Consider the following 22,781-nt stretch of genomic DNA (forward strand, 5'->3'; position numbering starts at 1 on the left):
ACCTGAGCTGCCTTTTCCCCCAGCATGTGAGGCCGGCAGGAAACCATATTTTCTGGGCTTCTCCAGCGTTGCTATTTCCAAAGACTGGAGCTGCAATATTGCACTTGTGAGCTCCTGGCAATTGCCATTGCCAGAACTGGCCATTTTTGCCCTCAGAATAGCATGCACGCGGCTGACTGTTGGTGTCAGTCATAGCTTGGGCTTTCTTGGTATCTGCAGCCTGGCTTTTGAGAGAAAGGAAAGACTGCCAGGTGGAACTGACCTTGCCAGATTTCTTTATTTGTTTGTTTTAATTGCAATTATCATTATCATTATTATTATTATTATTATTATTTTACCAGATTTCTTTAACGGAAGTGCTGAGATTTGTCAAAAGATGCTTTTAAGGGGCTGGAGCGATAGCACAGCGGGTAGGGCATGTTTGCCTTGCACGCAGCCAACCCGGGTTCAATCCCCAGCATCCCATAGGGTCCCCCGAGCACCGCCAGGGGTAATTCCTGAGTGCATGAGCCAGAAGCAACCTCTGTGCATCACCGGGTGTGACCCAAAAAGAAAAAAAAAAGATGTTTTTAATATGCAGGAAGTCAACAAAGATTGGAAAAAAAGAAACAAAACAAGCAAACACAAAAGCAACCTTGGGAAACACCAGCAGCCTGAGTTGAGAAGTCAGGTTAGAGGCAGCAGTTAAATGGATAATATCCTAGTCCACTTCTCAAAGCTGGGAGAGATTCACAAATGGTCAGTGCTTTCCCGCTGAAGCATGAATTGGTGGCGCCACCTCCAGGCGATGATGGGGAACACCACCCTGCGGCCGTTTCATTGGGTACCCCAGTTGCAAACTGAAAGAGCTCTCTGGGCTTGCTCGGGTCCCACCGACCACATTCTAGAGCCAAGGAAAGCCTGGCCTGAAACACGGCTCTGAAATCAGCAGCAGAACCAGAGTAGGAGCTGGGCGGATTCATCGTGCCCGTGCAAGGCCTGGGAACGGCTGAGCGAGGAGAAAAGAGTGTTTCATCTCACAGGCTGCCTGGAGGAAGATGCTTTTCTCTCCTGTGTCCCTGGTGAGGAAAGCGAGGGCCAGGGAGGCTCAAGGAGGACCTAGCTCCCCCCTCTCCGTGCACTTCCTGGGCACATGCCTGTCAGCGGCAGCAGATGCCCAAGTCCTGCTCTGATGAGTTACTTCCCTGCCCGTATGGCCCTGGTCGCTGGCCTCCAGAGCCCAAATGGGAACCGCACAGCGTGAGCAGAAGGGGGGAGGCCAGGTGAAGTTAGTCTCTTACTTTGAATCTTAATCAGCAGGACTGGAGCGATAGCACGGCGGGTAGGGCGTTGGCCTTGCACGCGACCGACCCGGTTTGGATTCCTCCATCCCTCTCTGAGAGCCCGGCAAGCTACTGAGAGTTTCCCGCCCACATGGCAGAGCCTGGCAAGCTCCCCATGGCGTATTCGATATGCCAAAAACAGGAACAACAAGTCTCACCATGGAGACATTACTGGTGCCTGCTCGAGCAAATCGATGAGCAACTGGGAAGACAGTGCTACAGTGCTACTTTAAATCTTACCGGTGGGACAATTTAACAGTTGTCCATTGGACAGCTTAAGGATAACATTGTTTGTCCTTTCTGCCTTGCCACAGGGAGCTTAGGTTTGTTGGGTTACTCCCATCACAGTGCTCCCATCCCTCTGTGTGTATGTGTAGCCTCTTTCTCTGTGCTCTGCCTCCCCAACCAGTGAATTGCCTTTATCTCCTAATCAGACCCTGTTAACCTGTAAATATTGCTTTTCTCTTCTCCGTAAGTCCTTCGCATAGTTAATTCAGAGCACTGTCCTTTTCTGTATAGGAAAATCCACGTTTGTGCTCACAGGAATAAGCCCTCATCTGTGGGGTGGAGGTCCCCACCCCCTCCAGTAGAGATGGGGTGGAATCTGGACTCGGAGAGGAGGAATGCTTCCTGAGAAATGATACGCCGAGAGCCTGTTTTCTCTGTCAGCTCTTACATCAATGCCAGAGACGCTTCTGGTTTGGAAAATTTGGCTCCTGGGTGGAACACCAAGAAACTCCACAGATATTTGCAGGAGGTGTTCCCCAAGGGAGTTGGGGAGATTATATTCACATTCAAGCCAGAGCCTCCGCCCTCCTCCTCCTTCTCCCCCTCCCCCTCCTCTCACACACATTCCTCTCCACATTCTTCTTTCACTTGAGCATCTCCAGTGAGCCATTTCCACGTCTGCTCATTTTCAGGAAGCATGCATCAGTGAAAATGGTTCCCCGGACGCCAGGACATAGCCCAGGGGAGACTGTGTGTCTCAGGCGTGAGACCCTGGGTTCCTTCCCTAGCACCAAAAGGAAAAATTAATTGAGTGAATTTTTTTGTGTGGTTGAGTCCCCGTTTATCACCCAACAAGTATGTTCTGTAAAACTAACTCTGACTTTTGAGGGGCTGGAGTGATAGCACAGCGGGTAGGGCGTTTGCCTTGCAGGCGGCCGACCCGGGTTCAAATCCCAGCATCCCATGTGGTCCCCTGAGCACCGCCAGGGGTGATTCCTGAGTGCAGAGCCAGGAGTAACCTCTGTGCATCGCCGGGTGTGACCCAAAAACCAAAAAAAGAAAAATAAACCAAAAAAAACCAAAAACTAACTCTAACTTTTGAGCCAACTGGGCCTATTTCATTTGTCATTGATGGAACAGTAGAGTTGATGCCACTAAGCAATTTCCCTTATTTGCTTAAATTTCTTTTTTTTTTTCTTTTTTGGGTCACACCTGACGGTGCACAGGGGTTCCTCCTGGCTCTACACTGAGGAATCACTCCTGGCGGTGCTCAGGGGACCCTATGGGATGCTGGGAATTGAACCCGGGTCGGCCTCGTGCAAGGCAAACGCCCTCCCCGCTGTGCTACTGCTCCCATCCCTATTCGCTTCAATTTCTCGTCCTGCCTTTTAAGTGACATGCTTGATTTCCTATCGTCCTCATTGCAGTGCCCATGTCCCGGAACCCTACCCAGACTCCGGGCAGAGTTAGCTGCTGAGAAGCAGGTCTTGCCTCTCTGGTACATTCTGGAAACATCTGGAATATCTGCAGGACACTTGAGAAGAACAAGCCTCTCAAAGACAAGCTCTGAGCAGTTTCGTGCTCGCTCCGTTGCAAGGGCTGGCCCCAAGCTTTCTGAAGACACACGGACTGTCCCCAGCTCAAGGTCGTTATCTCTCAAACGATGGATCTGGTCCTCTGTCAGGGATGTCAGCTCCACCGGAAAGACCTACCAGCTCCTCGAAACTCTGGAGTGGTGGTGGCCCTTCTCTTCTGTCACCTACAGGCACAACTCCAACTTGCTTTGTAATCGTTTCCTTCCTGGGAGCCGTATCCATAACTGTGTTGGGGGAGGAGAGAGAGAGAGAGGAGGCGGAGATTGATCCTACTCAGCAGGGGGAATCCATACACTGCACATACTCTTTCTCCTGTGCTCCCTTGATACCCATTCCTTGGCCAAAGCTGGACGAAGGAAACTCCCATTCCCAACCAGCCTCGTCTAGGTCCAAGATTCAGCTCCAGGAGGGGGTGTGGGTGTGGCTGTGCTGTGATGTTTCTCAGCAACCCCCAGGTGGGGGGGGGGGCAGGGATCACTCAGAGGAGTGTTTTGGTGACCCCAGCCTGCCCACATGGTGGATGGGAGGTCAGCTGCCCACTCTACCCGTGACGTTGCTATGAGGAGCTAAACAGGATGTTTGACCATGACCAAGTGTTATGTATGTCGGGATCAATCATAAAATTACCGTAGCTACTTTTTTCCTTAGGCAGACAATTTTGTTTTGTTTGGGGGCCACAATCTATAGTGCTCAGGGGCTACTCCTGGCTCTTTGCTCAGAAGGGACCACCGGTGTGCTTAAGAGTCCTCCTGGCGGCTGGAGTGACAGCACAGCGGGGAGGGCATTTGCCTTGCACACAGCCGACCCGGGTTCAATTCCCAGCATCCCATAGGGTCCCCTGAGCACCACCAGGAGTCATTCCTGAGTGCAGAGCCAGGAGTAACCCCTGTGCATCGCCAGGTGTGACCCAAAAAGCAAAAAAAAAAAAAAAAAAAAGAGTCTTCCTGGCAGTGCTCAAGGGTCCCTCCTATACTCTCTCTAGCGGGAGGGAAACTTTTTTTTTTTTTAGGGCCACACCCATCGAGCCTCTCGCCTTCCTCCTGGCTCTGCACTCAGGAATCACTCCTGGCCGTGTGGTTCTGGGGGGTGTTGCGGAAAGGGGACCACATGGGGTGTCAGGGATTAAGCCCAGACCAGGTTAGCCCTGTGCAAGGCAAACACTCTACCCAGCACAGCGGGGAGGGCGTTTGCCTTGCACGCAGCCGACCCGGGTTCTATTCCCAGCATCCTATATGGTTCCCTGAGCACCACCAGGGGTAATTTCTGAGTGCATGAGCCGGGAGTGACCCCTGTGCATCACCAGGTGTGACCCAAAAAGCAAAATAAAATAAAATAAAATAAAATAAAATAAAATAAATAATAAAAAACCCTGCTATTTCTCTTCTCCCAATTCTCTGAGAAACAAGAGGAGTTTTAAGGGGAAGCTGGAATCCTCCCGGGTGGGAGCCATCACCCAAAGCGAGGAGGCAGGTATGTTTTAACGGCCTTGTAACTTCTCCTTAGCTGTGAAGCAAGGTGGCTTTTAAGACTGCCCCCCCGGGGAGACTGTTTGGAAAGGAAAGCTATAAAGTCCCTGCCATAAAGGGAGTGTGACTCTGTAACCACCGCCACTCCTTACAGAGCCCGGGGCCAGCCCACAGGTGCCTCCCCGAAACGGGGCGTTCTCGGGGGCCACACCCCAGTGGTGCTCAGGCTCACTCCCAGGTCTGTGCTCAGGGATCACTCCTGGTGGGGCTCCAGGAACCGTATGGGGGGGGCCAGGGACTGCACCTGGGTCAGCTGCTTGCTCCCCCCAGCCCCGCCCCACCCTGTCCTGCCCGCCCCGTGCTGGGTTCAAGTTGGGCCCTTGCTGAAATGGGCTCAGGTCCTGGCTCTGTGATGCTTCAGCAACGCCCATGAGGTTTCCAGGAGGCAAACAGGCCTTGAACCCAAGCCCCAGGTTTCTGCCCCGCCCCGCCCTGTGCTGGGAGGCACGGCAGCACTGTAGCACTGTCGTCCCCTTGTTCATCGGTTTGCTCGAGCGGGCACCAGTAACATCTCCATGGTGAGACTTGTTGTGACTGTTTTTGGCATATTGAATACGCCATGGGGAGCTTGCCAGGCTCTGCCGTGCGGGCGGGAGACTCTCGGTAGCTTGCCGGGCTCCCCGAGAGGGACGGAGGAATCCAAACTTGGTCCGCTGCGCGCAAGGCAAACGCCCTACCCGCTGAGCTACTGTGTCAAAACGATTGTCTAGTAATCCAGCCCATGATTGGGGATCCCCTGGACTCCTTCCATTCTTAACCAACCTCGGCTCCACATTCCCTGGTCTCACAAGGGAGACGTTATTGGTGCCCGCTCCAGCCAATCAATGAACAAGGGGACAACAGTGCGACAGTGCTAACGTTTCATGTAAACAGAATCGTACAATCCTGGGCTCTTCTCACAGGCTTCTTTCACTTTGTTCATGTTGTTGAGGAGCATCCGTATTATAAACTGTGTCAACACTCTATTCCTTTATCAAATAATATTCCATTTTGTTTATCCACTCATCGGGTGATAGGAACTTGGTTGTTTCCACTTCTAGGCTGTTGCAAATGTGCTATTTATCAAAATGCCCACCTCTGCACCATGATTTGAGAGTTACTCTTTCCTTTTTTTTCTTTCTTTTTGGGTCACACCCGGCAACACACAGGGGTCACTCCTGGCTCTGCACTCAGGAATTGCTCCTGGCAGTGCTCAGGAGACCATATGGGATGCTGGGATTTGAACCTAGGTTGGCCGCGTGCAAGGCAAACGCCCTACGCACTGTGCTATTGCTCCAGGCCCCCCCCCTTTTTTTTTTATCTTTTAGGCCATATACAGTGGTGCGGAGGGCGGTGGGGTGGGTGGGACCAGGTGATGTGGGCAGAGAGCCTTTGTACACGCAAAGCAAATGGCTTCCACTTGTACCACACCCTGGGCCTTGCGATGATACTATTTTTTTTGTTTTTTGTTTGTCTGGGGGCCATACCAGCTGGACTCAGGGATCACTCCTGGCAGTACTTGGGGAAACGTATGGGTTGCCAGAGATCGAACTCAGGTTGGCTACGTGCAACACAGCCAATCTACCTGCAGAACAGGGCTTACGGGATCATGCATGATGTCAAGGGATAGACCTAGGTTAACTGCATGCAGAGCAAGATCCCTCCCCATTGTACTACTAATTCAGCCCCTACTATTTGTATTTTTTTTATTGTTTGTTTGCTTTGAGATCACACCTGCAGTGCTCAGGATTTACTTCTGTTCGTGTGCAGAGTCTCCTGCCCCCAGCCTGGCTGTCTTCACTGGAGCCCCTCAGAGGGGGGGGGGGTTGAATTTCTCTCCCCGCTCGAGCAGAGCCTCTGCAGCCAAAGACCTCCAGAACCCAGCCACAGCCATGCTCAAGGCCCCTCTCCACACCCTTGGATGAGCCTCATACATGAAGATCCCCCATTTTCCAGTAGCTAGGCGGTCACATCCACAAACTGCCCCCCCACCCCACTTTCCCTGCTGGCTGTAATCCCAATATCCAGAGAGATTATAAAACCAAGCTCACTCCTAGTGGTCCTGGGGATCATATTAGGTGCTGGGATCCAAGTAGGCTGCGTGCAAGGCAAATCCCACACCCACCGTACTATTATTCCCGTCCCTGCATTAGGTTTTTTTATTTGTTTTTCGGGTCACACCTGGCAATGCACAGGGGTTACTCCTGGCTCTGCACTCAGGAATTACCCCTGGCAGTGCTCGGGGGACCATATGGGATGCTGGGAATTGAGTCTGGGTCGGCCGCAAGTGCAAGGCAAACGCCCTCCCCGCTGTGCTATGGCTCCAGCCCCTGCATTAGGTTTTTAACGGAAGGAAGACCACATCTTTGTAATGTTGAGTCATTCGATGTGGGAACAGGAGGCACCTTCCATTTGTTCAACAATGCCTTTGTGCCTCAGCAGTATTGAACTGGATCTTGAAACTGCGTTTTGATTATTTGGGGGGCCGTGCTGAATTTTATGAAGGTAAAATTCATAAAATGAATGTAAAATAAATTCTACATGTCTCTCTATCACATTCTAAACAGAACAAAAGATTCCTAAATGTTAAGATAACTCATATGGATAGTGATGTCTTATGATAATTTTATTTTGGTTTGGAGGCCACACTTGAAAGTGCTCAGGGCTTACTCCCAATTCTAAGCTCAGGGATCACTTCTTCTTCTTCTTCTTCTTCCTGTTTTTTTTTTTTTTTTAATGTAGGAGTACCGCTATTTATTCAGCCACTGATTAAGCTGATTGAAGCAGCCATGAACTCCCTATCAGAGATCACTTCTGCGACCATATATGGTGGGGATGGGGGTGAGGGGGAGATTCAACCCAGGTCACTTGCATGCAAGGCAAACATTTCCATCTCTGATCTCTCTCTCCACCCACCCAAGTGATGTTTTAAAAACCTGCTAAGAGTGATTTCTGAGCGCAGAGCCAGGAGTACACTCTGAGTATCACCGGTGTGGCCCTAACACAAAACAAACAAACAAACAAAACTAAAGCAATAACAACAACCTTTAAAGGCACCTTAATACCAATAAAGTTCTCCTGGGAAACCACTGTATCACTGTATCACAGTCATCCTGTTGTTCATCAATTTACTCAAGCGGGCTCCAGTAATGCCTCCATTCCTCCCAGCCCTGAGATTTTAGCAGCCTCTCCTTACTCGTCTTCCCCAATGATTGGAGGCTCTTTCAGGGTCAGGGGAAGGAGACCTGTTATTGTTACTGTATTTGGCATATCGAATATGCCACGGGGAGCTTGCCAGGCTCTGCCGTGATCCTGGGAATTAGAAACACAAAAATAGAAAGGAGAGTACAGAGGCCAAGACTGGTCCCTTGGGACCAGAGCAATAGTACAGCGGGGAGGGCGTTTACCTTGCACATGGTCGACCCAGATTCCATCCAAGGCATCCCGGATTCAGTCCTGAATGCAGAGCCGGGAGTAAACCCTGAGCATCGCTGGGTATGATATAAAAAGACCAAAACATATATATACATATTAAAAATGGTCCTTTGCACGGGACCGACCCGGGTTTGGTCCTCAGTGAGCACAATGGTTGCCCTGAGCGTTGCTAGGTGCAGACCTGGAGGGCCCTGAGCACTGCCAGGGCGACCCCGAGAACCCCCAGCCCCACGGGGCCAGAGCCGCCCCGCATCCCGCATGGCACTGCAGGTGTGGATGGCAGAGAGCCCCCGGGAGAGGCCCTGGGCCTCCGTCGCCACTTGGGAGGCCTGCTTGGGAGGGCCCCAAACACCAGACACAACCCTCCCCCGGCCGAGCCCCTGCCGTGTGACTGACCCAGCTCTTTTGATGACATTTTATCAATGTCAGCTGTCCAGGGAGGCTCCGGGAATCCAGGAAATTCCAGAAACCCAAGATTATTTTCTTTCTTGGGTCTTCCTCTCGGGGCTTGGCGGGGGGTCGCAGCTTTCCCACCTAGACCAGAAAATGGCTTGAGACCGAGGGGGTTTCCTTCTCTTCACCAGGGGCCTCGGGGCGGGGGGCTGCTAGACGCAGTGCGGGGTCGCTGAGAAGACAAGAGCTGTCTGGAGGGAGAAGAGGAAGCGGGGTGCGGGGGTCGGGGGGGGGGGGAAGCTCTGGAGCCAGGCATTGCGCACACACGAGCTTTCACGCAGACACTCGGGCTCCCCCATTGCACACAGTAGGACAGAGAGAAGCCGTGGGGACAGAGCTGACTGTCCCCTCACCAGAGCTTTCTCAGCACGGGGCCCCAGTAAATCCCCGGGGAGCCCTAAACCTCCCGTCCTTGAACTATTAGTATTCATTCTAGTGAGTTCTTTTTTTTTTTTTTTTGCTTTATGTGTCACACCCAGCGATGCACAGGGGTTACTCCTGGCTCTGCACTCAGGAATCACCCCTGGCGGTGCTCAGGGGACCATATGGGATGCTGGGAATTGAACCCGGGTTGGCCACGTGCAAAGCAAACGCCCTCCCCGTTATGCTATCGTTCCAGTCCCCATTCTAGTGAGTTCTAAGACTGAGTCATTTAGCCCAACAGTTCACTGCTGACACAAGTTACTTTATTGATATTTTGCAGTGCAGGGGATCGAACCCTGGTTTCATGCACGCAAGGCACGTGCTTTACCACTGAGCCACATCTCCTCTTAGACTCAACACAAATTATTCTGTGACTTACAGTCTAGTCCTTAGAGGGCTCGTGGACCAGGAGTTGATATGGAAGAACGCGAATGTGGTGAATTCCTCCCGTGCTCGGCTGAGGCTCGGCCCTGGCACGGACACACTCACTGCAGCCATGGATGTTTCGTTTGGGTTGCAGGACGGATGTCGCCTGATGCCCGCAGAGACCCCGACTCCTCACCTGCAGGGCAGCCAGAGGAAGCCCCCAGGTGCTCACTGGTGCTAGACAAAGTCTGGTGCTCAGGAGACCTCTCCAAGTGCTCACTCCCTTTCAGATCCAGGCCGGCTCCCAACGGCCTGTGGGACCGGAGCTGGTCGTCACTGGGTCCTGCCTCAGCTTTCTGATCCCACAGGTCAGAATCATAACAAGGGGCCTCCTTATTTTCCTGGCCTTGAATAAAGCATGTAAGTAAACGTGACAATGCAAGAACAAGCATGGAAAGAGCTACCCAAAGGGAAGGGAACTCTTAAGACAGCCCAGTGATCTCTGCTCAAGCACTATTCAGCTCGCTAATTAGGGCCACAGGAGCAATGAAAGAGTTTTTTTTAATCACCGACTTAAAAAAAATAAGTATCCAATCTTACCACAAAATTTGACAAATCCACTCAAATGGCAGCTTCACCATTATATCCACAATTGTATATGCACCGTAGCACTGTAGCACTTTCACTCGAGCGGGCACCAGTGATGTCTCCATTGTGAGACTTGTTGTTACTGTTTTGGGCATGTCGCACACGTCACGGGGAGCTTGCCAGGCTCTGCTGTATGGGTGGGATACTCTCAGTAGCTTGCCAGTCTCCCCAAGAGGGATGGAGGAATCGAACCTGGGTCGGCCACATGCAAGGCAAATGCCCTACCTGCTGTGCTATCGCTCCAGCCCACAATTGTATATAAGTCAGATAATAATTATTATTATTTTTTGGTTTCCTGGCTACACTCGGTGGTGCTCGGGGCTTACTCTTGGCTCTGTACGCAGGGATCACTCCTGGCAGGGTGCAGGGGACCTTAGGGGATGCTGGGGATTGAGCTTGGGTTGACTGCATGCAAGGCAAGTGTACTCCACCCATTATACTACACTCAGACCCAGGTAGTTTTTCAAAGGAGAGAGGCAAAAATTAAAAAAAAGCACTTCCTCATTTGTAAGGTCCCCCAAGCCCCACCTGGCTTGGCAAGCGAACGTCAGCATGCGGCCACCCCCTCGCAGCTGACGGGCCATTAGGAGCAGATGGGGACAGAGGTGCGGAGAGGGGCAAAGCTTTAGGGCTTGGGAAAGATTCTGCAGGCTCAGAGAAGCAGCATCTGCTCTGTGTCACCGGGGAGCCAGCACAACTAAAGCAAACCTCACATGTAAGTGCACGCTTTTGGTGCATGCTTCTTTCTCTCTGAGTCCGTTACCCACGGGTTCCACCCGCAGCTTTCTGGATAAAACAAAGCTTGGCAGTATTCTGAGGCTGACCCATCTGTGAGACGCCTCGATAGGAAGCCTCACACAGGGCCCCACCCAGGGCCAAGGCCATCAGCACCCCTGCAAGAAGACGCTGCCTTGACACTTCCTGGGTCTCAGAGGGATGCCGGTGGGCAGGTGAAAGGACAGGGTCAGGGATGTGAGTCTTTTCTTTTTTTTTGCTTTTTTGGGTCACACCTGGTGATGCTCAGGGGTTACTCCTGGCTCTGCACTCAGGAATGACCCCTGGCTGTGCTCAAGGGACCATATGGGATGCTGGGAATCGAACCCGGGTCCGCCGCGTGCATGGCAAACGCCCTACCCACTGTGCTATCGCTCCAGCCCCAGGGATGTGAGTCTTTCAGGAACCTGCCCCGCCCTTCCGGGAATATAGGGTCTCCTCTTCCTGCCTCCCCCAATGCTGGAACGAAATGGCCACATCAGCACTTCACTGTGAACACAGATGCCTCCGGAACTCTCCGTTCTCTGTATCGTGACGTCAGTCTTTTCATTTTCTTGCTGTTGTTTTTGTGGGTTGGGGCCACACCGGGCAGTGCCCAGGACTTACCCCTGGCTCTGTGCTCAGGGATCACTCCTGGTGGCGCTCACAGGACGGTGCTCACCAGCAGTGTTGAGGGACCAAACCCAGGTCTGCTGTCAGCCAGGCAAGTACTTCGGCCCCTGCACCGTCTCTCTGGCCCTGGCCTGTGACTCAGCCGTCGCCCGCCATATTCCCTGGATTCACAGAGGCCCCCGCCCCCGACAGATACTCTGCCCCGTGCCATCTGCTGCTTTCCCTGTTGGGAACAGCGCATGATTATCTCTGGTGAGTCTTGGTCTGTTCACGGGCCACACGCACTGCTGAAAATTAGGGGGGCTGGTCCCAGTTCAAAGCCTCGAGTCGGACAAAGCCCACCGCCGGCAGCTCCGCATCTGCAGCCCATTAGCCCTCCAGAGCCCAAACTCTGTTTTCCTCCCTGTCCCAGAGAAAACAAACAAATGTCTCCTCCCACAGCCCGGGCCTTCCCCCATGTCAAAGGGACGCTCCCTTTGACACTTCCAGGTGACTCCTTATGACCCGTGGAGGTCTTCAGTTCCTCTGCAGGATTCTCTCACTCCCCCCGCCTCCCCCCACCCCACACACCCCCCAGGGATCTGGGATCTGGGATCTGGGCCCTTGCAAACACTCATTAACATCTTAATCCTAGTTATTTTTGTATGGACACAGCAAGAGATACATTGAGGCTTGCAAGGCAGCTCTCCTGGCAACATCTTGCCACAGACTCAGACTACAGCACTCAGGTCAGATTAATCATTCCTCACCCTAGCAGGGTCCAAATCTAGTTATCACTGTTTGGATCATGACAGCATTTGTCCATGATCAAGCTCTTAACTTATAGTTAAGCATTAGGCACTTTGGCCAGGCCCATCTCGATGCCAGGGTAGCACACAACTCACCGCTTGCCCTGGGTCCATCCCGTCCCTTGTCGGGACCCTGCTTTTGGGGGTGCTAGGAAGTAAGGGCAGCTGAGGCTTAAGTCGAGAGAACAGATGCCCAGGAGGAAAATATCATGTAGAGTCAAATGACTCCGAGGTTACAAAAGCATAGCATTTGCTAAGTCTTCCTGTGTCCATACAAAAAGGACATTGCTCTGAATAAACTATGCAAAGGACACAAGGAGAAGAGAAAAACAATATTTACAAGTCAACAGAACACTAAGAAAGAAGCTACAAATAAACACAGAGGAATGGGAGCACTGTGATGGGAGTAACCCAATAAACCTAAACTACCTGAGGCTATGTTATCCTATACCACCCCAACCCTGTGGCTGGAGTATAAACTGCACAGCTCCTGCGACCTTGGAATGTGATCAGGCCTGACCCTGGGATTGTGCTACGCTTGGCAACACTGACCTTCAAACGTGGATATCAAGAGCAGGAGCAATAGCAGAGCATGTGGGACCCTGGCCTTGTGCACAACCTGTCTGGGTTCAATCCCCAGAACCCCAATTGTCCCACGAGCCCTGCAGGAGTGATCTCTGAGCACAGAGCCAGGAGTAACCCCTGAGAATCACCGGATGTGGCCCCCAAACAAAACAAAAACAAAGAGAAGTTATTCAGGAATAATAATTCATGAGAATGATAAATTATTATAATAAACTATATTAATAAATAATATTTTTATTATTCAAAGAGAATAATAAAAATTATTCAGGTGGGCCAAACCTATGAAAGTGGCCTGAAAAGTAGAGAAATTTCTCCACTCGGTGCCAAAAGAGTAAGGCAGAAGGGGATAGCGGGAGAGTCTAAACTCGTGAAGGCCTCGGTGACCTGAAGATGGAGTCTGAGGAATGAGAAATGTAGGTGACACTTAGACGTTGAGGGGCCCCGACTGATACCCAGCAACAAAGTGGGACCTCAGACCTACAGCGACTGGGAGGTGGACTGTCCATAGCCTGAAACATCCAGGGTACGGAGATGAGCTCACCGGCAACAACTCAATCTCAGTCTTGGGAGACCCTAAGGAGAGAAGCAGTGGAGAGGCCGAAGGAATAGCACAGGGCTAAGTTGCTTGTCTTGCACGTGGCCGACTCGGGTTCTGTACATTGCACCGAACGTGGTGCCCCTGGAGCAGCCAGGAGTAAGTCTTGAGCACCACAGGGGTGGCCCAGAAAATAAACAGAAAGAGGGAAACTGAGTCCACCCAGACTTCTAACTCACTAATCGGCAGGATAATAAATGGGTGTCGATTTTAGTGCTTAGAACACGGTGATTTCAATAGCCAAAATATGGAAACAATCCGAGTGCCCTAAAACAGATGACTGGTTAAAGAAACTTTGGTACATCTACACAATGGAATACTATGCAGCTGTTAGGAAAGTGAAGTCATGAAATTTTCTTATAAGTGGATAAACATGGAGAGTATCATGCTAAGTGAAATGAGTCAGAAAGAGAGGGACAGACTTAGAGGGACTGCACTCATTTGTGGAGTATAGAATAACATCACATGAGGCTGACACCCAAGGACAGTAGATACAAGGGCCAGGAGGGTTGCCCATAGCTGGAAGCCTGCTTCATGAGCGGAGGGGAGAAGGCAGATGGAATAGAGAAGGGATCACTGAGAAAATGATGGCTGGAGGAACCAGTTGGGACGGGAGATGCGTGCCTTAAGTAGATAATGGACCAAACATGATGACCTCCCAGTGTCTGTGTTGCAAGCCATAATGCCCAAAAGTAGAGAGAGAGTATGGGGAATATTGTCTGCCATAGAGGCGGGGGAGGGTGGGAAAGGGGGGGTATACCCGGGATATTGGTGATGGGGAGTGTGCACTGGTGGAGGGATGGGTTTTTGATCATTGTGAGATTGTAACCCAAACATGAAAGCTTGTAACTATCTCACGGTGATTCAATAAAATAAAAAAAAAAGATTATTGAAATAAAAGGGTCTAATTCCACACACACACACACACACACACACACACACACACACACACAAAAGAACACGGTGATTTGTAGGCAGCAAGAGGAAACGAATCTACGTGGTCATTTGCTGGAGTTTTCTTCTCTTGGTTGTGGCTCACAATCCCCAACTACACTGGCCGTGTGGCCCTCCCTGAATGACGGGCCGGCTCTCGTTGGCCTATAAAACCCAGCACCCTGTGTTTTTATGAAGATGAAATGAGATACTAGTAAAGTGTTTACTGCAGCCCTGGGGGTGCAGCTGGCTCCCTGTCAAGCTTCCTCCCTGCGCGTGGATTTGTAGCGTCCCCAAGGGCTCTCTTAGAGACAGAACTTCCGTGGGGCACCGCAGAGTCAGGGACACACAGGGTGCCCCACGCGAACACACACACACACACACACACACATGCACACACACACACACACACACACACACACACTCCCACTGAGGAGCCTGCACACAGGCGGCGCCCACCAGACCGCCCGAGTCACGGGGGAGCAGGAGACTCCGCGGGGTCTGTAGGAAGTGTGCTGCTCCCGACAGCCTGGAGTCTGGGCACTGACTGATCATGCTCTTGCCCAGCCGGTGCAGAAGCCACAGCGCTTTCTTACTGACCAGAAAGGGCGCGCTGCGGGGAGGGCTGACCCAGGTTCCATCCGTGGGGTTCCCTTGGGTCCCCCAAGCACGGCCAGGCCAGGAGTGATTTTTTAAAAAATTTTTTATTAGAGAATCACTGTGATGTACATTTACAAACTTATGAACTTTCGTGTTTGCATTTCACTCATACGGTGATCATTGACCCATCCCTCCACCAGTGCCCAGTCTCCTCCACCAGTGATCCCAGTATCCCTCCCACCACCCACACCCCACCCCACCCTACCTCTGTGGCAGGGCATTCCCTTCCAGGAGTGATTCCTGAATGCAGAGCCAGGTCGCTGGGTGTGGCCCCCCCAAAGAAAAACAAACAAACCGACCCAGAAAGTTGGGGGGTGATTTTTTTTTGTTTGTTTTGTTTAGTGGTGGTGGAGGAGGCCTTCCCGGCTCTGCACAGGAAGCTGGGGACCGCCCAGCTGCTCCAGGGAGCCTGGGGGAGGAGGGGCTGCCCAGCTGTGCGGGGGAGGCCTCAGGGTGGGGATGGGGTCCTGCCCAGCTGTGCGTCAGAGGCAGCCTGAGGCTCTCTGGGTTTGGGCCTGAGGGTGGTGAGGGGCGTCGGCCTGATGGGCCTGTGCTGATTTGCCATGGGGCGCTGGGGCCACCAGGGTCACCCCAGTGGTGCCCAGGGCCGACCAGAGCTATATCCAGTAGCCGGGGTGCCAGGGGTCCTGCCTGCTGCCTGCCCACCCCGGGCCTGCGCTCCGGCCCTTGGAACTCTCTTCCCTCCCCTCTAGGGACAGGAGGTGCCCCAAGGCAGCGGGGACGGAGACACACGGTGGTCAGGGCTCGGAGGGCGCTGGGGCAGTCAGCTCAAGGGGGCGGTCTCCCTCACACTGAGCACTGAGCGGAGAGCTGACTGCGACTCTGGGGAACAGGCTTAGGGTCCGTGATCTGGCTTTGGGGAGTGGTCAGAGGTTCTCCAGCAGCAAAGTGTTTGTACAGGAGAAAGGAAAAACTGGGAGGGACACCTAGGCTGAGGATGAGCTCTGAGTTCAAGAAAGAGACAGAAGCCTACTTTTTTTTTTTTTTTTTTTTGCTTTTTGGGTCACACCTGGCGATGCACAGGGGTTACTCCTGGCTCTGCACTCAGGAATTACTCCTGGCGGTGCTCAGGGGACCACATGGGATGCCGGGGATTGAACCCAGGTCGGCCGCGTGCAAGGCAAACGCCCTACCTGCTGTGCTATCGCTCCGGCCCCAGAAGCCTACTTTTGTGCGCAGTGAGGTCCCTCAGTCAACATGAGGTCCGAGATGCTCACGCTTGGATGTCTAACCTTTTTTTTTTTTTTTTTGGGTCACACCCGGCGATGCTCAGGGGTCACACATGGCTCTGCACTCAGGAATTCTTCCTGGTAGTGCCATATGGGATGCTGGGAATCGAACCCAAGTGGCCGCGTGCAAGGCAAACGCCCTCCCCGCTGTGCTATCACTCCAGCCTCATCAGATGTACAACCTTTACAGAAAACACGTGTCTGCCCCTACGGGTCCTCACCGGGGGGGAGGGGGGTTCCTCCCACCTGGGGAGGCTGGGCCGGGCCAGGCCTGCATATATGGGGAATGACTCGAAGGCAGGAATGGTGGGGGCTGTCCTAGACCTGGGATGGACAGCTGTAGCCTGGATTTTATGTATTTATTTGGCGTGGGTGGGGGAGGGAGGTCATACCCAGCTGTGTTCAGAGCTTACCTGAGCCTCTGTGCTCAGGGATCACTCCCACAGGCTCAGGGGATCACTCCACAGCTGGGGGGCTGCTGGGAGTGAACCTGGGGGTCAGCCACAGGCAAGGCGGGTGCCAGACCTGCCGTACTATCACTGTCGTCTGGATTTTAGCAGACAGAAGAGCACCTTCTGTGTCTGAACACCTGAATGAACACCTTCCCATGGTGCAGGGAGGTAAGGATGGATCACATCCTGCTATGCTCAGGGCTTACTCCTGGCACGGCCTGGAGACCAGATAGGGTGCTGGGGGTCCCACCGGGGTCAGCTGCCTGCAAGGTAAGTGCTGCTCCAAGACCCAGGGATGGTTCCTCCTAACCTGGACACTTCCAGAGGCTGAAGAGGAAGATGGGAAAGAGGCTGAATTCTGAATGTACACCTTGAACTCGGTTTCTCATGAAAATATAACGTTCGAAATGGCAGTTAGGACACAGGCTGTCTTTTCACTGTATCCGAAGAATACAGTCCTTGAGAAATTTGACTAATATTCTGTCTTCTTTTATTTAGTAATTTTTTTTGCTTGTTGGGCTGGAGTGATAGCATAGTGGAAGGGCGTTCGCCTTTCATGCGGCCGACCCGTGTTCGATACCTCTGCCCCTCTCAGAGAGAGACTATCTAGCCCCCACGGCAGAGTCTGACAAGCTACCCGTGGCATATTGGATATGCCAAAGATAGTAACAATAAGTCTCACAATGAGAGACGTTACTGGTGCCCGCTTGAACAAATCGATGAGCAACAGGATGACAGTGACAGATGGGTCACACCCGGTGATGCATAGGGGTTACTCCTGGCTCTGTACTCAGGAATTACTCCTGGCGGTGCTTGGGAGACCCTATGGGATGTTGGGAATCGAACTCGGGTCGGCTGCGTGCAAGGCAAATGCCCTACCTGCTGTGCTATCACCCCAGTCCATAGGAAATCTAGGAGAGGAAAAAGAGAAAGGGAAGAATGGTAGAGAAGGTGAGAACTCCCTTCCTCTGGAGGGAGACATCTGCACTGATCCAGGAGGCCCAAAGAGCACTAAACAAGGGCCAGAGCAATAGTACACAGGATGAAGGTGTTTGCCTTGCACGCAGCTGACCCATGTTTGATTCCCGGCACCACGTATAGTCCCTTGAGCCGTGCCACAAGTGATCTATTAGCACAGAGCCAGGAGTATGCCCTGTGCACCACCAGGCGTGGCCCCCCAAATCCAAAAAAATTACAAAGAGGACATAAACACACCATGATCCACCGCAGCACTTAGCACAATGGCTGGGATATGGAATCAACCTAGGTGTCAAGCAACAGATAGTGGAGAATGCAGGTCGAGTCCGTATACACAGTGGAATACGATGCAGCTGCGAGGAAGGATGAAATCAAGCACCTTGGCCGGAACTGGAGGATATGATGGTATGTGAATTAAGTCAGAAGGACAAACACCGATAATCTCACATCTCTGTGGCACAGAGAAAGATGGGGCAAGGGAATGCAAGATACCAAAGAGGGGCCACGATTACCCATGACCTTAGGTTGCCGACATAAAGACATGGAGCGACAGTGCAGTGGGCAGGGCACTTGCCTTGTGTGCGGACGACCTGGGTTTAATTTCTGGTTCAACCTAAGTCCTTCCAGGAGTGATCTCTGAGCACTGCCAGGTGTGGTCCCCAAACAACAAACCAACCAAACCCCCCTAGAAATCAGAAGGTCAGGGAAAGAAAAAAAAAATCCAGGATGAAAGTAAGAGGTAGATCGAGGCCACAGGGAGAGGGTTCAAGGCTCGGGTACATTGGTGGGGAAGAGGGGGAGGTGCTGTAAGTATTTAAAGCATAGAGCCGACAGCACTGAGAGCAGATATCCAAAGGACAATAAAGAAAACTTAAAAATGTGCCTGTCAGGGGCTGGAGCAATAGCACAGCGGGTAGGGCATTTGTCTTGCACACGGCTGACCCGGGTTCAAATCCCAGCATCCCATATGGTCCCCCGAGCACTGCCAGTAGTTCCTGTATGCATGAGCCAGGAGTAACCCCTGTGTAATGCTGGGTGTGACCCAAATACAAAAAAAAAAAAAAAGTGCCTGTCAAAGAGGGGGCTGGGCTGGGCTGGGAGGGGAAAGGTTTTTATCCCTCGGTCTTTCCTTTCGGCCGCGGCATGGCAACCGCCATCATTCAGAGCCCATTGGAGGGAGGCATGAGTTTGCAGTGATGGGGCGCGCGGGAAATCTCGGGATGGGGAAGTGGTACTGGCGCTGCTCCCCGCCCAGACGAGTTCCTGAGCGGCCACCCACAAACAGCTCCTCTGCTCCTGAACGGCCATGATCCCAGAGGCACACGAACCCATTTCAGAACCCAGCGGCTTCTGGCAGAAATCACTCTGGAGGACTGAATTACTAAAATACCAGAAATCCAAAATCATATATTCTTCATGACCAGCAATAGAAAACAAATGATCAAATGGTGCCTTTTCGGCAGGTCTGATTGTTGGGGGAAAATTCCAAATAGTAAGAGTGGGTTTTCTGTCCAAACATTGAATGTGATCAAAGTACAGAGAGAGTAAAGTGAAAATCATCTGCCACACAGGCAGGGTGGGAGGTGGGAGGGGGGTTTACTGGGGTTCTCGGTGGTGGAACATGTTCACTGGTGAAGGGATGGGTGTTGGATCATTGTACGACTGAGACTTAAACCAGAAAGCTTTGTACCTGTTCTCACGGTGGTGATTCAATAGATAAATAAATAAATAAATAGATAAATAAATAAATAAATAAACAAACCTGAAAAAAAAAAGTGAGCTGGGTTTGGGGTGTAGGGGGGAGAGCCTGGGAACACAGGTGGAGAGAGGTTAACACTGGTGGTGGGGTCAGTGCCGGAACACTGCATGTCTGAATAACTTTATAAATCAGTGTCTTAATAAAAAAAGTTTATAATCCTCCAAGTTCATCAGATTGAAAAGTCAAGACTCCTTGAGAATCCTGTTTTGCAAAGAACCAGACTAGAGGAGATCACCCAGAATGCTGACATGGAAATCTTTCTCTTGTAAAACTGAATCACAACTGCTTTCCAAAAATTAGAACAGACTTTTATTTGGGGCAGCAAGAATTTTAAACAAGGATTTATACTTTCAAGGATGCAATACATTCTGATACATTAATCTTGATATATACATATCTTCCTTATTGAATTTTTAAAAATAAGGTCAAATGGCTTATAATTAAATAGCTGTTTAATTTCATAGTCAGAAGGAATAGTTCCAGCATTATCAATGAACATGAAAACAGGTAAGTTAAATTTGAGTTAAGCTTATATACCATTGTAATACAATTTTATGTCAATATGAAAAATGTATCTAATTAGACAAAATATAGGTTAAATGTCTTATAATGGCTAGAAAAATATCATGTCCTTGCTTTTCAAAAATGACCCTACTTACTCTTTATCACTAAAATAAGTGTGAGACACTTTTTTGTGTGGGATGCGGGTCCGTGTTGTGAAAATCTGATCATCCCTGAGGATAAGGGCGGTTCTGTGCTGGTGTGGGTAGATATGGTCTCACGGTGAGCCTGTTTCACTCAAGTCTTAGCATCATCCGAAAAAAATAAATCAAGTGAAAAGCAAGCTTCATGTTTTCTGAAGGTCTGATACCTGCAATGATCTTTCTTGGAAGTGGCAGTTAAATAATACTGTAGTAAAATCTTATTTTAACAAGAATAGTTTCTGGCATTCAGTTCTACAGGATAGGAACATTCCAAAATGCAATGGTGCTTAGATTCATATGACCTTACTTATGAGGGCAAACTGCATTCTGAGAGTAAGATTCCTCTATAGATGAAAATGTCTCTATATATGTAGATCAACTGAAGGGTACATGTATATCTCCAGGCAGTCAAAATTACATGTTCCTACGTCCTTGTCTATTTGCTGTCATCTCACTTTAGGATGAAGCGGTTCTCCTTGTGAGTGTAGTTGGGGTACACACTGGATTTTTGATAACATCAGATGCGCAGCATGAAGCAGTTTCTGACTGATACTTCACAGAGTATCTCAGCGGAACTTACAACAATCTTAAAATGACAAAAGGTGTGATGACTCTCACTTGGCTGATAAATAGGAGGCCCAAGAGGTTGAGTGAGTTGGTCTGATTAAATAGTCAGCAGATGAGAAACCCACACCAGGTGGTCCTGTTTGAACGCAAGTGAACACAGGTAAAGATGAAGCAGGAGCACTGATCTGTGAGTGACTGCCCAAGGTCAGCTGTTGATGTGGTGTTTTTGGAAAATGGCTTTGCTGCTTTCACCTCTGAGACCTGTCAAAGTCTCCCCTGGGTTATACCCCCCCAGAACTTCAAACAATGGCCAGAAGCACTTTTCACAGTTCCCAGACTACATACATGTATAAGAAAATTCAGAACACGTACTAACAGTTATACCAAAATCACCAAGATGCCATAGAAATAGGTTTAATTCTTCAAGAACATTTTCCATGTTCTCACTCTAGCATCGATCTGAGACATGGGATGCAGTCTTGGCATACTTCATACTTGACAGGCACAGAGCAACATCTTTCCTTTGCCTTATTCCACTCACCCTGGTTTTTGATCGCTCACGAATTCATTTACGAGTTTGTAAGTCCCTTGAGGACAGGACGGAGCCAGAGGTCCTGGAAGCAGCCGTCTCAACACAGGCTCTGGCCCATACTGTGCAGGTGGCAGATACTCCAGTAAGTGTTCACTGAATCCACGCACACAGTTCTTCTACCGTACATTAGTTTGGCTAAACTAGAATCCTACCTGCAGATTTTGCTTCATGAGATTTACAGTAAAACAACGTTTTTTTCATAGTAAACAATATTTTTTAAAAGCATACAAAATACAGTAATAAATTTAACACCAATTACACATTGTAACTATTCTTTGGTTGTTTTTTTAAGACAAAAATTTTGGCTTTCTGACATAAGAGAAATGCTACAAATATAAAAATGTACTAGAGAAGTTAGCTTATCTGTAAACATAATAAATCCTGTAAACATATACTTTACTAAACAATTGTGCAAGTGTAAAGAATAACCAATAGAAGCAAGTATTACACATTTAATTTTGTTCTTCAAGGCATATTTTAGAAATACTGTTTGGTGGATCTTTAGTTTAATATTTAAAGAAGGAATTCTTTAACAAAATTAAGACATGAAAAAGTAATGACAATACCAATGAACCCTCAGGATCAAGAGGCTAAAGAAAAGCCTTCATACTCTTCACCTTTTGCAAGGTCAAATTTACTTCATATGTTTTACAAACCAGTTTTATGAACCAAAACTACATACTAACAGTCAAATACTCTTCAGATGAATACGAAGTTTATGCCAAGTGATTCAGGTGGTGAGAAATACAGACTAAATACTGTTAAGGTTTTTAAAAAGATCTGGGATTTAAGTGCAAGGCAGGTCTACAAAATAATAAATAATCTCAAGAGTTTGAAGTAGTGTGTAGTTTACTCAGAATGAAGGTATTCTTTTTTCCAGATTTCCATTTCCTTTCTCGCAAAGCATCACAAATTTCCACACATGACACTTCCCCACAAATATTTTCACAGTTATAATCTCAGTAGTTTAAGAAAGAACTGCCTGGGACATGCGATGAAAGGGATAAATGTTAAGGACATGTCACTCTTCCGCGCACACAGGACTTCCATCCGACAGTGTGAATTTGAAAGAGCAAAAACGAAGTGAAACCCTGGTGGAACTGTCACACTCCTTCGAATGTTTTTATTTTCTTCAAAACCCGGGAAGAAGCAATGGCCGCTTGAGTAATTTCCTGGAAAATTTTACGCCAAGATTTTGCTTATTTAATACCAAAAAAAAAAAAAAAGTGGCAGTAAAACACTACCGGCTGTTAGGTGGAACTTAATCGACTCCATCAAAACCCTGAGTGTTCTCAATTGCCATCTGAAGCTTGTCCCACAATTCTTCAAACGACGCGTAGGGCGGCAAGTCCAGGCGGTTAAAGCTGAAAGAGCAGAGAGGAGCTGGTCATGGAGAGGGAGACGGTGATGGTCTGAGAGCACCCACCGACACTCAGAGGCCCGAAGGACACAGTCTCTGCACATATCGGTGGGAACTACTCTGCATGGCCTGGGCCTTCACACGTCTGGGGTTCCTCTGTCAGTTTCACCTCCACAATTCTTCATCATCCATGCCCC

At 50.1% G+C, this 22,781-nt stretch overlaps 1 protein-coding gene across 2 annotated transcripts in view; it reads right to left on the reverse strand.

Moving 5' to 3' along the window:
* Positions 1-19,653: 19,653 nt before the first annotated feature.
* Positions 19,654-22,781, reverse strand: part of NEDD4 (NEDD4 E3 ubiquitin protein ligase) — a 135,681-nt gene continuing 132,553 nt past the window's right edge. For both annotated transcript variants that reach the window (XM_055128166.1, XM_055128165.1), the window contains one exon: positions 19,654-22,588. In XM_055128166.1, the coding sequence (XP_054984141.1) occupies positions 22,486-22,588 (103 nt within the window). In that variant the 3' untranslated portion in view covers positions 19,654-22,485. The remainder of the gene's footprint in view (positions 22,589-22,781) is intronic.

This window comes from Sorex araneus, chromosome 2 (assembly GCF_027595985.1).
Source record: "Sorex araneus isolate mSorAra2 chromosome 2, mSorAra2.pri, whole genome shotgun sequence".
Classification (NCBI taxonomy): domain Eukaryota; kingdom Metazoa; phylum Chordata; class Mammalia; order Eulipotyphla; family Soricidae; genus Sorex; species Sorex araneus.